General features: G+C 56.7%; 5 protein-coding genes across 5 annotated transcripts; 2 read left to right on the top strand and 3 right to left on the bottom strand.

Annotated features, from left to right (window-relative positions):
- Positions 1-35: 35 nt before the first annotated feature.
- Positions 36-1007, bottom strand: QBC33DRAFT_529129 (uncharacterized protein). Its single transcript, XM_060427118.1, has 2 exons — positions 534-1007; positions 36-481 (listed from the first exon to the last, which is right to left on the bottom strand). The coding sequence occupies exons 1-2, from the start codon at positions 867-869 to the stop codon at positions 305-307; spliced, it is 513 nt and encodes a 170-aa protein (XP_060286005.1). The 5' UTR covers positions 870-1007; the 3' UTR covers positions 36-304.
- An 86-nt stretch (positions 1008-1093) lies between these two features.
- On the top strand, positions 1094-2933 carry QBC33DRAFT_297517 (uncharacterized protein). The gene is made up of 4 exons (XM_060423387.1): positions 1094-1353; positions 1418-1502; positions 1559-1608; positions 1674-2933. Exons 1-4 carry the CDS (start codon positions 1318-1320, stop codon positions 2853-2855), a joined length of 1353 nt encoding a protein of 450 aa, XP_060286004.1. The 5' UTR covers positions 1094-1317; the 3' UTR covers positions 2856-2933.
- A 549-nt stretch (positions 2934-3482) lies between these two features.
- On the bottom strand, positions 3483-5262 carry QBC33DRAFT_617135 (prephenate dehydratase). The gene is made up of 3 exons (XM_060432677.1): positions 4859-5262; positions 4731-4791; positions 3483-4618 (listed from the first exon to the last, which is right to left on the bottom strand). The coding sequence occupies exons 1-3, from the start codon at positions 4940-4942 to the stop codon at positions 3666-3668; spliced, it is 1098 nt and encodes a 365-aa protein (XP_060286003.1). The 5' UTR covers positions 4943-5262; the 3' UTR covers positions 3483-3665.
- A 707-nt stretch (positions 5263-5969) lies between these two features.
- Positions 5970-7152, top strand: QBC33DRAFT_529119 (HotDog domain-containing protein). The gene is made up of 2 exons (XM_060427117.1): positions 5970-6385; positions 6478-7152. The coding sequence occupies exons 1-2, from the start codon at positions 6250-6252 to the stop codon at positions 6960-6962; spliced, it is 621 nt and encodes a 206-aa protein (XP_060286002.1). The 5' UTR covers positions 5970-6249; the 3' UTR covers positions 6963-7152.
- Positions 7153-7278: 126 nt separating this feature from the next.
- QBC33DRAFT_446585 (RNI-like protein) lies at positions 7279-11013 on the bottom strand (the record flags this gene model as incomplete). Its single annotated transcript, XM_060424384.1, has 5 exons — positions 7279-8580; positions 8657-8964; positions 9017-9295; positions 9359-9825; positions 9893-11013. The coding sequence occupies 5 exons, from the start codon at positions 11011-11013 to the stop codon at positions 7279-7281; spliced, it is 3477 nt and encodes a 1158-aa protein (XP_060286001.1).
- Between the last annotated feature and the right edge of the window lie 1069 nt (positions 11014-12082).

Here is a 12082-nt window from a genome sequence, read left to right as displayed (position 1 = left end):
GAGGGCCTGGCAATCTGATTTAGCGGCTAGTGTGTGCGAGACTTTAGGAGCAGCGGAATGGTTTCGTGTGGCTTCTAGAGCAATGATCTATCATGATCGACCTGTATGAAGGACAATGGGGGTTTAATTCCCACACCGGCTCTAGGTAGCTTTTGATCCCCCATATCACAATTACAATGACAATGACAGTGACGCAAATAATATGCCACGCCTCGCCTTAAATCTGAAAAGGCTAGGTAGGTGTGGTATATCTGCCAGACCCAACGCCTTCGTAGTGTTGGTTGCCAGCTCGACGACCTTGCCATTACCGCCGCACAGCCCTCGATGTCCCAGACGATATCGGCCAGTTGTTGACGCCCCACCACCATCTCCTTACTTTGGCCCCGACGGTGTTGCCGCTCAGGCGGGCATTCCTATTCCAATACTGCCATCCACATATCCCGAGATTGTATATTATGCCTTGAGCAAACGGCATCATAACCTGGATATCGTTAGCGGATTGTGACGACGGGTAGTAGCCTCCGTTTGCCCACCTGGTCCCGCGTTGTGATCCACGCTATCCTCCACCAGCTGCTTGCCTGGGAAATGCTGTGTAGGTAGCTCTGCTCGAAGCGGAGATCTGGTAGAGGGGGCAGATGGGAGGTCCGTCGCTTCGGCCTCACCACGCTATAGGGGATTTCATCCTCGTCCTCATCACCCTCGTCAATCCCCTCGTCGTGAAGGTCGCTGATGGGATGTTCTTCGAGTGTGACAGGCTCTTTCCTCGATGCAGCTGTCGAGGGGTTGATATCGTGCTGGGACGAAGGATCCCGGTTGATGTGTGCGGTCTGGATTGTCTCTGCAATCTGCAGAGGAATGGAAGATGCCATCCTGGCTCTGTTCTGGCTCTGGCTTGCCAAAGGCTCTAAATAAATAAGATCCGTATAGCTCGAGGGATGGCAATGGAGTTGGTTGATGCGGTCAAGTGCTGTTTGCGACAAGGAGCTATCTCGATCGTCATTGGCCGGGCAGCATCGGCCATTCAAACAAGGCCGAACTTCGGGGCTGTGGCTAAGCTTTTTGCCTTCGGGGCAGAATTTCGGCGCCAATGACGGTTCGCCTGTGGATCATTACAAGGAACGAAAAAAGGACTCACCCACCATTATTCAGGTCGGATTCCAGCCCCTCCCTCCCACAACCCCCCCATTCTCCACGAAAAACAATTCCCCCTCCGCCCCCCCTTCCGAAACACAACATCGGTCCTGTGTGAAGGAGGAGCGACAGCAGAGAGAATCCATCCTTACACTCTCCGGTCGCGTCTAGTTCCACCTGCCCAACATGAGTGACGCGCAGGCAAGCGAGGCGGAGAAGAACGTGAGTTTCCCTGTTTCCCGTAGGACAGGCAGCACCAGCAGGCTAACGTGGCAACGCTCGACAGATTGAGATATGGAAGGTGAAGAAGCTGATCAAGCGGCTTGAAGCTGCTCGAGGAAACGGAACCAGCATGATCTCTTTGATTATCCGTATGCGAAGCCCTTTGCCGAGGATCTGCCAGTGGCACAACGCTAACTTTGACCAGCGCCCAAGGATCAAGTCTCTCGAGCTGCGAAGATGTTGGCTGAAGAATACGTGAGTCTGCCTACGAACTCGCCATGAGAAATTCACCGAAGACGGGATCTGACGGTGGTCTGCAGGGTACCGCCTCCAACATCAAGTCGCGTGTCAACCGGCAGTCTGTGCTCTCCGCCATCACGTCCACCCAGCAGAGGCTCAAGCTGTACAACAAGGTCCCGCCCAATGGACTTGTCGTCTACTGTGGCGAAATCTTGACTTCCGAAGGCAAGGAGAGAAAGGTCAACATCGACTTCGAGCCCTTCAAGCCCATCAACACGTCCCTCTACCTCTGCGACAACAAGTTCCACACCGAGGCGCTAGCCGAGCTACTCGAGTCGGACCAGAAGTTCGGGTTCATTATTATGGACGGTAACGGCGCCCTGTTTGGCACCCTGAGCGGCAATACCCGAGACGTCGTCCACAAGTTCTCGGTCGATCTACCCAAGAAGCACGGTCGTGGTGGTCAATCTGCTCTTCGTTTCGCCCGTCTCCGTGAAGAGAAACGGCACAACTACGTCCGCAAGGTTTCTGAGCTTGCGGTCCAGAACTTCATCACCAACGACAAGGTCAACGTTGCGGGCATCATCTTGGCAGGGTCTGCGGATTTCAAGAACGATCTCAACGCGTCCGACATGTTCGACAACCGTCTACAAACCAAGGTCATCAAGGTCGTGGACGTCTCATACGGCGGCGAGAACGGCTTCAACCAGGCCATTGAACTGTCGTCCGAGACTCTGGGCAACGTCAAGTTTATTCAAGAGAAGAAGCTGATTGGCAAGTACTTCGACGAGATCAGCCAGGACACGGGCCGTGTTTGTTACGGTATCGAAGACACTCTCAAGGCACTGGAACTCGGCGCTGTCGAGACCCTCATTGTCTTCGAAAACCTCGAGATTAACCGCTGGGTGCTCAAGGATTCTGCAGGCGCCGAGATTATTCTTCACACCACCAAGCAACAGGAGGCTAGCAACCGAGACAAGTTCATGGACAAAGAAACCGGCCAGGAGATGGAGATTGTCTCTCAGGAGTCCTTCCTAGAATGGATTGCCGAGCACTACAAAGACTTTGGAACAACTCTTGAGTTTGTGTCAGATCGGTCTACCGAGGGCAACCAGTTCGTCAAAGGCTTCGGTGGAATTGGCGGCATCCTTCGGTACAAGGTCAACTTCGAGCAGCTAGCTGACCTGGACGACGATGATGATTACTACGACGGTAAGATAGCCGGGTGGCAACCCTTGGGGGGCCCACAAACGCTAACTTAGCCTGTAGATTGACAGTTTGAATCCCTCGTTGACAACGAGGGACCAAGCGCTCAAGTAACCCCGTCGAAGCGGGCATCTGGTGATGATCCACCGCCACGCCAGCGCAGCTCGCCGAGAACGTCGCTGGCTGAGCGTCGACTGATGAAAGGCTTCGATTCATCTCACTGTCGGCCAAACCACCAGGTGTCCCGCCCCAGCCCGCTTCGCTCTGTGATGATGGCTTAATGACGGCATCTTGGGCTCGGGACAACGGAGTAGAAGGTATGTGCGAACATTGACGGGTTACCCTTCGGTGCGGTTGACTAACGTGATCAGCAGATCCTGTGAGGACGGGACGAGAAGTCGAAAGGCCAACAACCAGTGGTTCCACGCAGGGCGGCTTCATCTACGCATACTGCGGCAAGATGTAGAGCCTGGGGATGATGCAGGTCAAGGACAAGGCACTGCCACCATCGCTCTTGGGGAACTGAGCGCGAGACCAATGAATGATCCATAGTCCATATTATGCATTGGGCACACCTGTTATCATCCTTGAGACGTCTCCCGCTCGTTTAGACTTCAGTTCAATAAATTGCCCCTGAGTGTAGACTAGTATGTTGCTTAGACATCACCACGCTCATTATACAGCCACGATCTTTACTTCTACCTGTATTACTTGCTCCCCTGCTTTCTGGTAGTAGCTGTATGTCACCTCCGGCTGAATCGTCCATATAGACTGTGTGTCGGGGAATAGAGCATTTAGTCGTCAACCTGGGTATAATGTTATGGTATCAAAGACTTTTCATGAATTTCATTTTCCATATCCGAAAATCACTTCCTCTGGTTCGACCAGCTACCCAACCATCTCCAGCTATGTGCCACTTTAGCTACATCTTCCAACGCGCCGTTCACCCTGCCATCCGGGTCTGCCAACTTGCTGCCCTCGAACTCCACAAAGAACAGATATTGGAAGGGCTGTATGAGGCTCGGCAGGCTATTTATGCTGGTCAGGTCAAGTTGGAACCTCCTGAAGCAGTCCAGCACGTCTGCCAACGCGCCAGGGGACCGGGTAGGAACCGTGAACGAGACCAGGGACCTGTATCGCGGCGGCTGCTGGACCTCGGATCCTCCCGCCTCGGGCGCTTCTGGGCCCCTTCCACCGGCGGTCTCGTCGCCGCACGTCAGCTTGTCCGGCAACGACGGCCCCGGCCCCACGCCCCTCTGGACAACGAAGAAGCGCGTGGTGTTGTTCTCGTGGTCCTCGATGCACCTCGCCAGGACGTCCAGGCCGTTGGCCTCGGCGGCGATCTCCCCCGCGATGGCGGCGCTGGCGCCAGACTCGTCCCGCGCGGCCAGCTCGGCGGCCCTGCTGGTGCTGCTCACGTCGACGGCGTCGACCCCGCGCAGGTACGTCGACAGGAACGCGCCCGTCTGCCCGAACGCCTGCGGGTGCGAGTAGACGCGCCGCACGTGCCGCAGGTCGCTCAGCGGCCGGGCTCGCGGCCGCTGAGGGTCAGGCTGCGAGGGCGTCGGCGTCGACGTCCCCGGCGACAGGAGGGCGGGGTCGTCGTCGGCGCCGGCGCCGGCGCCGGCGGGCTGCCCGCGCCGGCCCAGGAGGAAGTGGTGCACGTCCAGGTAAATCTCGCCGCAGACGTGGATGGAGCCGTAGGCGCCGCGCCGGTCCGCGAGGCAGTCGAGCGTGAACATGACGGGCCCGTGGGATGAGTTCTCAAAGGGAGCGACGCCATATGCGACTTCGCCTGACTGGACGACGTCGAAAATCTCTGTTCCGGGGGATTGCAGGAGAGGATCAGTGAGGTCCTCATAGAGACACTTCATGGGACGAACGACGACAATCTGTGAGATTAAAATACTCTTCTGCCCTATCTAACTAACCTTTGATCGTCCCCGTCGGGGTGAGCTCCCAGTCCGTTTCCGGGAAGGTCGCCTTAGTGGCCTATTTGCCCACACACATGGGAGGTCAGAAAGCCCAACTGGAGCCATCACGGGCTGACTTGGCATACCTGATGCGAGTAAGAGGCAACTGGCCCCAGAAAGGCAACTCGCGGCCGCTCGGGCCCTTGCCCAACAGGGGTATCTGAGGCCATCCCGGAATCAAATTTATTCACAAACGGCGCTATTGTCCCCGGTCAAGATATAATTGAAGATACCAGCCCCAAGTCATAGACAGGTTGAGGGAGAATGAAAACCCTCGACAGAGCTCGCTTCGGCACCAGTTATAATTATAATTTATGCCATTCCCAATCATAGTGCGCTGTACACAGGACTTAACCCAGGGGGTTTTCGGGGGTGGGCCGCAGAAGTCCGCTTAAGTAATCATACAGCCACATATACAGTACATCGATCGGATGGCTGTCCCAGATAAGATAAGGACCATAATTTATGAACTCCAGTGAACATAGACAAGTTCATCACTAGAGGGATCGAGAGTAACAGAGCAGTGTCTGTGCTAGACAAGTATCTTGCCATTGCAGCCAGGGCACCAGCTATAGCTGTTAGCCCAGCAGGAGAGCATCGTGTCTCCTCGCTAGATTTCAGGGATATCACAAGAAGGAAACCTCCAACCACCACAAAACAACCGTCTACCAGGGGTTAAGGACTTGGTAACGCGGAAAGGGGCTACCAGTCTACTTCATGACTTGAAAAAAGGCCGTCACGTCCACCAACTTGATTTGCCATCATGAAGTCCACCAACTTCCTGCGCAGCGCCGCTCCCTTCCGGGCGGATAAGTACCTCCAGGAGGCGAAGAAGGCCATCGCCAGCCGGCCGGCCAAGCCCATCTTCGACGTGCTCTCGCCCATGCCCTCGCACCTCCTGAACGTCAGCCTAGCAGAACACCTCCCGCGCCGCTGCCAGCCGGCCCATTTCGCCCGCCGCCTACAGGCCTACAACCACCAGTCCAAGCTCCTCGCCGACGCCGCGCGGGGCGGCGCGTCCCGCGCTCCCGACACAGTCGGCCCGGACCTGCGCTGCCCGCCGCGGTCCATGTCCGTCAAGGACCAGGCAGACAACGCGCTGGCCATGCCGCTGGGCCACCACCTGGTGTACTTCCCGCCGCAGGCGCCCGGCTCCCGCCTGGCCCCCGACGGCGCCGACCGCGACCACTGCCCCGGCGCGCCCTTCGTCCGCCGCCTGTGGGCCGGCGGCTCCGTCACCTTCGCCGACGGCTGGGAGGAGCGCCTGCGCCTGGACGGCCGGCGCGCCGTCTGCGTCGAGTCCGTCGAGCCGCCGCTGCTCCGGGCCGGCGGCGCCCCCGACGCCGACGTCCCGGGCCTGCAGGGCTCCTCCGAAAAGGTCCTCGTCGACGTGGTCAGGCGGTACGGCCCCGTCGAGTACCACGGCGGCGGCAGCAGCGACGGCACGGCGCGCGGCAAGGCCGAGGCGCAGGCGCAAATGCAGGGCGAGGCCGCCGACGAGAGGGCCGTTGCCGTCGTGCGGGCCCGCCCGGACGTCGAGGAGGTGAGAAGGCTGGTGTTCCTGAGGGAGAGCGACGGCGCGCTGGCGGATCGGCCGAGGAAGGTCGTGAGATGTAAGGCCTGGTTTTGCAACTTCCCGATCCCCCTGCTTTTACGTCCCGACGTTTCCAATACGGCAATACCGGAGGCTAACCCCACAATAAAGCACCCTTCAAGGCCGACTCGAGCTTCACCATCACCCCTGACGCGAGGCTCCTCTTCCACTTCAGCGCCCTGACCTTCAACGCCCACGCCATCCACATCGACCCGCTGTACGCGCGCGAACAGGAGGGCCACGCGGGGATCCTGGTGCACGGCCCGCTGACCCTCTCACTCATGCTAGCGCTGGTGCGGTCGCGGCTGGGCGAGGTCGTCGCCGAGGCCGAGGCCGAGGACGGGACAGGGGCAGCGGCTGCAACAGCAGCTGACCAGGGCTGGCACCTGCTCAACCTGGACTACAGGAACGTAGCGCCGCTGTACGCCGGGGAGGCGATGAAGGTGTGCCTGAAGCTGAGCGCCAACGAGAGCGACGCCAGCAAGAAGAAGTGGCACGTCTGGGTCGAGGGCCCCGAGGGCGGCTTGGCCGTCAAGGGGACGGCCATCGCCATGAGGCCTATCTATCGCAAGACGACGCGCAAGTCTTGGGCATGAGGTGCCCAAGTGGGTAATCCGATGGCATTTTATTCCCCCAATGTATGTATGTATTTATAGAGCTTGAGCTTTTGTTGGATGTAAATCATCTCCGTCCCGTGGCAGGTGTGAATGTGCCAGCCCGTCTATGGATGGGTATCACCTATGTTCCAACATCGTGTAGACTTATGTACAACAATATAATACTAAGGCGCGTTTGGAAGACAAACCCGGCTGTTCCTATTTTCCCACTCATCCCCAAGACGGCACTGCGCGCTGCACTTTTCCCCCCTTTTGGCCCCTTTCTAACTTGCATATTCCTGCGCCCAAAACACTTTTACACATCGCCGTACTCATTCTCTTTAAGATTCTGCATCACTCTCTGGAAGATCAGATCCTCAGGCGTGCCCGGGCCCGCCGGCTCGGGAGGCGTCACCGACGCGGAGCCGACCGTATCGGTGGGGCTCTCCATGCCCTCCTCCGGGCGGACGTGGTACGGGGTCGAGTCCGACGTGTTGATCGAGATGGCTGACGAGCGGACCGTTCCCCTACGCCGCGCGGTTCCTGCCGCTGTTTTCTCCTCCGGACGACGACTCGCGTCTTTCCCTGCCGTCGTCGTCGTCGTCGTCGTCGTCGTCTGTAGCTCCATCGGCCAGCGACCTCTGCTCCCTTTGCCTAGAGATGAGGTGCCTGGATTCCATGTCTCGTCACTAGCACCTTGTTCCTGCGCACTCAGGTTACGGTCCAGGTAGCCGTCCAGTTCGGCGAGGTTCTGTTCAAACGCCTTCCTGAGCGCGCTCTCCTGATCACTCGGTCGATTCTTCGCAAGCCTCAACGTCGATTTCTGCTCTGGGTGTTGCTGCCAGCCGACGAGGACTCGCTGCCAGATGCGGTCTCTCTCGCCCGGGGACAGGGGGAACTCGACGATGGAGCAGTTGTCCTTGAGAGCCTGGACCAGGAATTGCAGACTCGTGAGGTTGAAGCCATTACCTTGGCAGTCAAACATCATCAGGGTCCGGTTCTGGCGGAGGACGGTTCCCAGGGTGCCCACGTCTTCGTGGAGGTTCTGGTTGCGGATCCAGAGGTGTGTCAGGGTCTCGTTCCTGGCCAGGCCCTGCAAGGCATGGCCAAACCCCTTCGCGAGCTGGCCTTCGTCAAGCTTCCCGCAATAGCCTGACAGGTCGAGGTAGGAGACGGATTTGTTTCGTGAGAAGAAATCCTCCACTGTTCGCAAGGTCTCTTCGCTGCAAGGTACGTTCGGAGAAGGCGTTGGGGCCGTGCCCACTAGGCTGAGGAGAGAGAGGTGTTCCGTGACGGTGAGGGCATTCATGAGAAGAGCATAGTTCCTCTCGTCCCTGAACTCTATCATGTCCATGTGAAGGCCCGCGGGGCCCCGGCTGTGTTGTATGGCGTGGGCCAGGTAGCCAATGCCGTCCTCCAGTGGGTTCCCGCTCAGGAACATGTGGAGTCCATGGTCCTCTCCAATGGCATTGAACAGTTTGGACGCTTCTTTCCCGGTTATGCCGCAGTTGTTTAGCACTAACCTCCGAAAGTTCGATACCGCCCCCTCGTCGCTTTCAAGTCTCCACGTCCTGTGCAGTAAGTACCTTTCGAGGTCATAAAGAGTAGCCTCGTTGACCTTGTCTGTGTTAGTAAACAATCGTCTAGGAGTTGCCAGGGGGGGTTTTTTTTGGGGGGGGGGATAAAAAAAATACCTTGGAGTGAGAAATATCCAGTTCTTGGAGATGAACCAGATTATCCAGAGCCTCGAATGGAAGCAACGGCCCCTGAACAGCACCCAAGAGAGTCCCGTAGAGATTCAGTTCCCTTAACTCCATGAAAAGGCCGATCGTGTTTGGTAACATCGTTGCAGGGATGCGGCCCAAGTTCCCCGAGATATCCAGCAACTGGACTGGGTGGGCATTGTATCCGATGGCTTCAAATAGGTCCCGGAGGTCCATGTCGGACAGGCCGCACCGAGAAACGTCTAATCCCTGGAGCCGTCCCATCTTCAGGCTATCAACTATAGATGGATGAGCTGAAGTCTCAAGAATCGGGCGAACTGCGCAACTTACCCAAGTGTGTAACATCAGCCCGCCCAAGCGCGTTTCCGCTCAGTATTAGGTTGTTGCATTTGGCCGAGGTCGATTCAAGCAGGTTCAATATCGGGGGAAGGAACTGCACACTGAGAAGCGCGTCGGTAGTGTTCTTCGCTCGTGCTGGGAAGGCCCTGAACGTGTTGCTGAAGTCGATTTGCCGGATTGTTTCGGCACAGAAAGCTAGGGCGTGAAACTCATTTTGAAGGACGGGGCTAAGATGCAGAGCTTCGATCTCGTCGGCTCCAAGGGCAACACCTGAAGGACACGTTAGGTACCCGACCGCGATTATTGGCATTCACCAGTGGCTAAAGCACTTACAGCTCCGACTAAGATAAGCTACGCCGCTTCTCCTGGAATACCGGTCGAAGCAGTTGAACAGGACGGATAGATCGACATCGCGGAAAGACAGAGATCTGAAATAGTCATTATACCTCAGCGCTCTAAGCACCGCCAAGAGCTGCATGTGCGAGTAGCGGGCGCCATCTTTGGAAGGGAGCAGTCGGAATTCAGGAGCGAATTGCGTTCTCCAGTTGACTTCCCAGTCAACGGGCTTGCAGCGATATGCCGCAGTATAGGCATCAAGAGTCCTGTGAACGCTGCCATAGTTCCCACGGGGAACGAGATACTGAGGCTCCTTAAGCTCAGATATGCGGAAGATCTCCAGGTTCTGCCAAGTCTGCGGCCACGCCGGTTTGAGACATCTATCGGCTTTGCCAAAGACGCGGATGATTTGTCGATAATATCGGCTCGCGAGCTCCAGGGTCACAGGGGCTTTGAAGGGGTCCCTATCTTCGTTAGCTGCCAGGCCAAAGACAGGGGAAGCCTGTCTGGCTGGGCCGAAATTCGACTCACCGAAATGTGATGTTGAATTCCTCTTGCTGCGGCGCCCAGTCCCCTTGGAAACGTTCCAAGGTAATGAGGCCAAAGCTGGAATGTTTCATCGAGACTTCTCCCCGCTTATTTGTGCCCTTGCATATCTCAATATAGAAGCAGAGATTAGCTCCAATGGCAAGATAGAATGAATGTCCCTCGAGAGACTTGGGTGATTTATCGTCGCTCTTGGGTAAGCTGTTCTTCCGAGTCGCGCCTCTCGGGACCACGGGGAATATTTCGAGCCTGTGATGTTGATATTTCGGCTCTTCAGCAGCGAATAGTCTCCGGATGGGACCCTCAACCTCCCAGGGGTACCTGGGAAGGTCTTTCGATCCATCGTTGTTTGCCCGAATAGCGTTTGAAATGCGGTCCATCTGCTCCTCTCTCTCCACCAGAAGGGGAAAGAAGAAGCAGGCATGTCGAAACCTCGTCGTATTATGGCTTTGCCACCAGACCTCAAAGCCGAACGGGTATCGAGCACTTTCAGTGGCGAAAACAGAGACGACTGCACCGATGGGTATTACAAGAAGGGGCTCTGGAGCGCTTTCTGGGATGCCCGGAGGTGCCTCTTTTGCCAGCTGTGGGAACAGCACTATGGCGTCAGAGTGCCTCCTCACCTTCACGATGTAACCCGACGTAACGACGATATGAGGCGTCTTGTGTCTCGAGAGATGAGAGTCTGGCTCCAGCTGGGCAAATCCTTCTACTCTCTGGGATCGCCAGTCGACACTCGACACGGAACTCGTGCTAAGGGTCGTGGGTGTCCTGGACACGCTGCTGCGGTCGTCCGAGAACCCCGAGTTTCGCCGACTAAGAAGCTCAAATGCGGCTGACTGGGCCAGGGACTTGGAAGGCCTCCTGCCGTGCTGACCGCCCCCTGGTGGTTCCATTGGGGTCATACTCAGAGGCGGCGAGTCACGACTGAACGGCCTTCTTGCCCTGTCTTTCATGTACCGCAAGAAATCGGCTGTCTTGCTCCCTTCGGAACTTGTTGGCGAGCTCGGAATCGACGTGGCTCGCGTTATGGCGGTATCAGATTCACCAGACTGTTGGGCATGGAACGGCATCGTGTCACCTTGCCTCCTGCGAAGGAGGTCCATGGTTCGCGGCGAGTCTTGCTTCCCTCTCGTCTGCGGGTTCAACATAGATTCAGCACCTGATGGTACCAGCGTACGAGGCACCTGTGGCCAGCAAGACACTTACAGCTTCGTGTCTGGGTACCTGAAGCGACCCTCGTCTTTAAAACGGTGTTGAGTGTAGTTAGTTGGTCCGGACCAAACTGAGAGACACAATGTGTTGAATTCCGTAATTCTAGGAATCTCGAAACCCAATGTCGTGTGTCGGGCACGTTATGGTAGTCCAGACCGCCACGCAGCCAGTCGGCTAGTCTCAGCTGGGTAACACCAGCTGACGATTTCAGCGCAGAGGCTTGCCGAACCGTAAGGTAATTGGTGATCAATGAGTTTCCCGCAGAAGCAAGAAACCCTCGAGCCCGAAAATATGAACAAGAAAAGGAGGAGTGTTTCGGAAAAGTTGTTGTCAAGGAGTTAGGTTTCCAACAGCGACTATGACCAAGACCGGGTGGGCGAGTTATAGCGAGGACCGAGATAATGATTCACTTAAGAGAAAGGAGCATCGGAGGCGATATCCGTTGTCGATGTCGGATCCCGAAGGCCTTGAGAGCCATTGAGTAGGAAAAAGGCTCAAACGAGATCAACGAGCGTGGCGGCAGGGATGCGAGACGGAAACTTCTCAGCCCATTACTCTTGGTTTCCCTGGAAAGAAGGCGGAACGTCGATATCACAGCCTCGAAGGGCCGCCAAGGCCTACTGTGATCAGGCAAGGCACATCCAGCATTCCTCCAAAGACTCCAAACCAGGGTAGAGGTTTTGCAGTATTAAGTTGAATGTGAATGAGGAGAAGCTTAGGGCTCACCAGGAGTGAGGAGGAGATCGAAAGTCAATAAGGTGAGCCAAGGAGCTGAATCCGCCAAGCGGTTGGTTAATTGCCCCTCGAAAAGCAAGTTGCTCGCAGCTCCCCGCAGCTCCTGCCATCTGAGCCGCTTCGACCCAAACTATGATATCATTCTAGTGTAGGTTGAGACAAGGGCATTGTCCAATAGGCTTCGGGTCCAGACCTTCCCCGCTGCTGGGCTGGGGATCTAAGTTT

Source organism: Phialemonium atrogriseum, assembly GCF_030411735.1.
Source record: "Phialemonium atrogriseum strain 8032-3 unplaced genomic scaffold QBC33scaffold_5, whole genome shotgun sequence".
Taxonomy (NCBI): domain Eukaryota; kingdom Fungi; phylum Ascomycota; class Sordariomycetes; order Cephalothecales; family Cephalothecaceae; genus Phialemonium; species Phialemonium atrogriseum.
Note: the sequence above shows the minus strand (reverse complement) of the source record. Positions and strands in the feature narration are given on the sequence as shown.

Coding starts and splice junctions, on each gene's coding strand:
- QBC33DRAFT_297517 (XM_060423387.1), top strand. CDS start 1,318: ATGAGTGACGCGCAGGCAAGCGAGGCGGAGAAGAAC. Junction 1,354..1,417: donor CAAGCGAGGCGGAGAAGAAC/GTGAGTTTCCCT, acceptor AACGCTCGACAG/ATTGAGATATGGAAGGTGAA. Junction 1,609..1,673: donor AGATGTTGGCTGAAGAATAC/GTGAGTCTGCCT, acceptor GGTGGTCTGCAG/GGTACCGCCTCCAACATCAA.
- QBC33DRAFT_529119 (XM_060427117.1), top strand. CDS start 6,250: ATGCAGGGCGAGGCCGCCGACGAGAGGGCCGTTGCCGTCGTGCGGGCC. Junction 6,386..6,477: donor GCCGAGGAAGGTCGTGAGAT/GTAAGGCCTGGT, acceptor CCCACAATAAAG/CACCCTTCAAGGCCGACTCG.
- QBC33DRAFT_617135 (XM_060432677.1), bottom strand. CDS start 4,942: ATGGCCTCAGATACCCCTGTTGGGCAAGGGCCCGAGCGGCCGCGAGTT. Junction 4,792..4,858: donor TTGCCTCTTACTCGCATCAG/GTATGCCAAGTC, acceptor GTGGGCAAATAG/GCCACTAAGGCGACCTTCCC. Junction 4,619..4,730: donor CCCGACGGGGACGATCAAAG/GTTAGTTAGATA, acceptor CCCCCGGAACAG/AGATTTTCGACGTCGTCCAG.
- QBC33DRAFT_529129 (XM_060427118.1), bottom strand. CDS start 869: ATGGCATCTTCCATTCCTCTGCAGATTGCAGAGACAATCCAGACCGCA. Junction 482..533: donor GGATCACAACGCGGGACCAG/GTGGGCAAACGG, acceptor AACGATATCCAG/GTTATGATGCCGTTTGCTCA.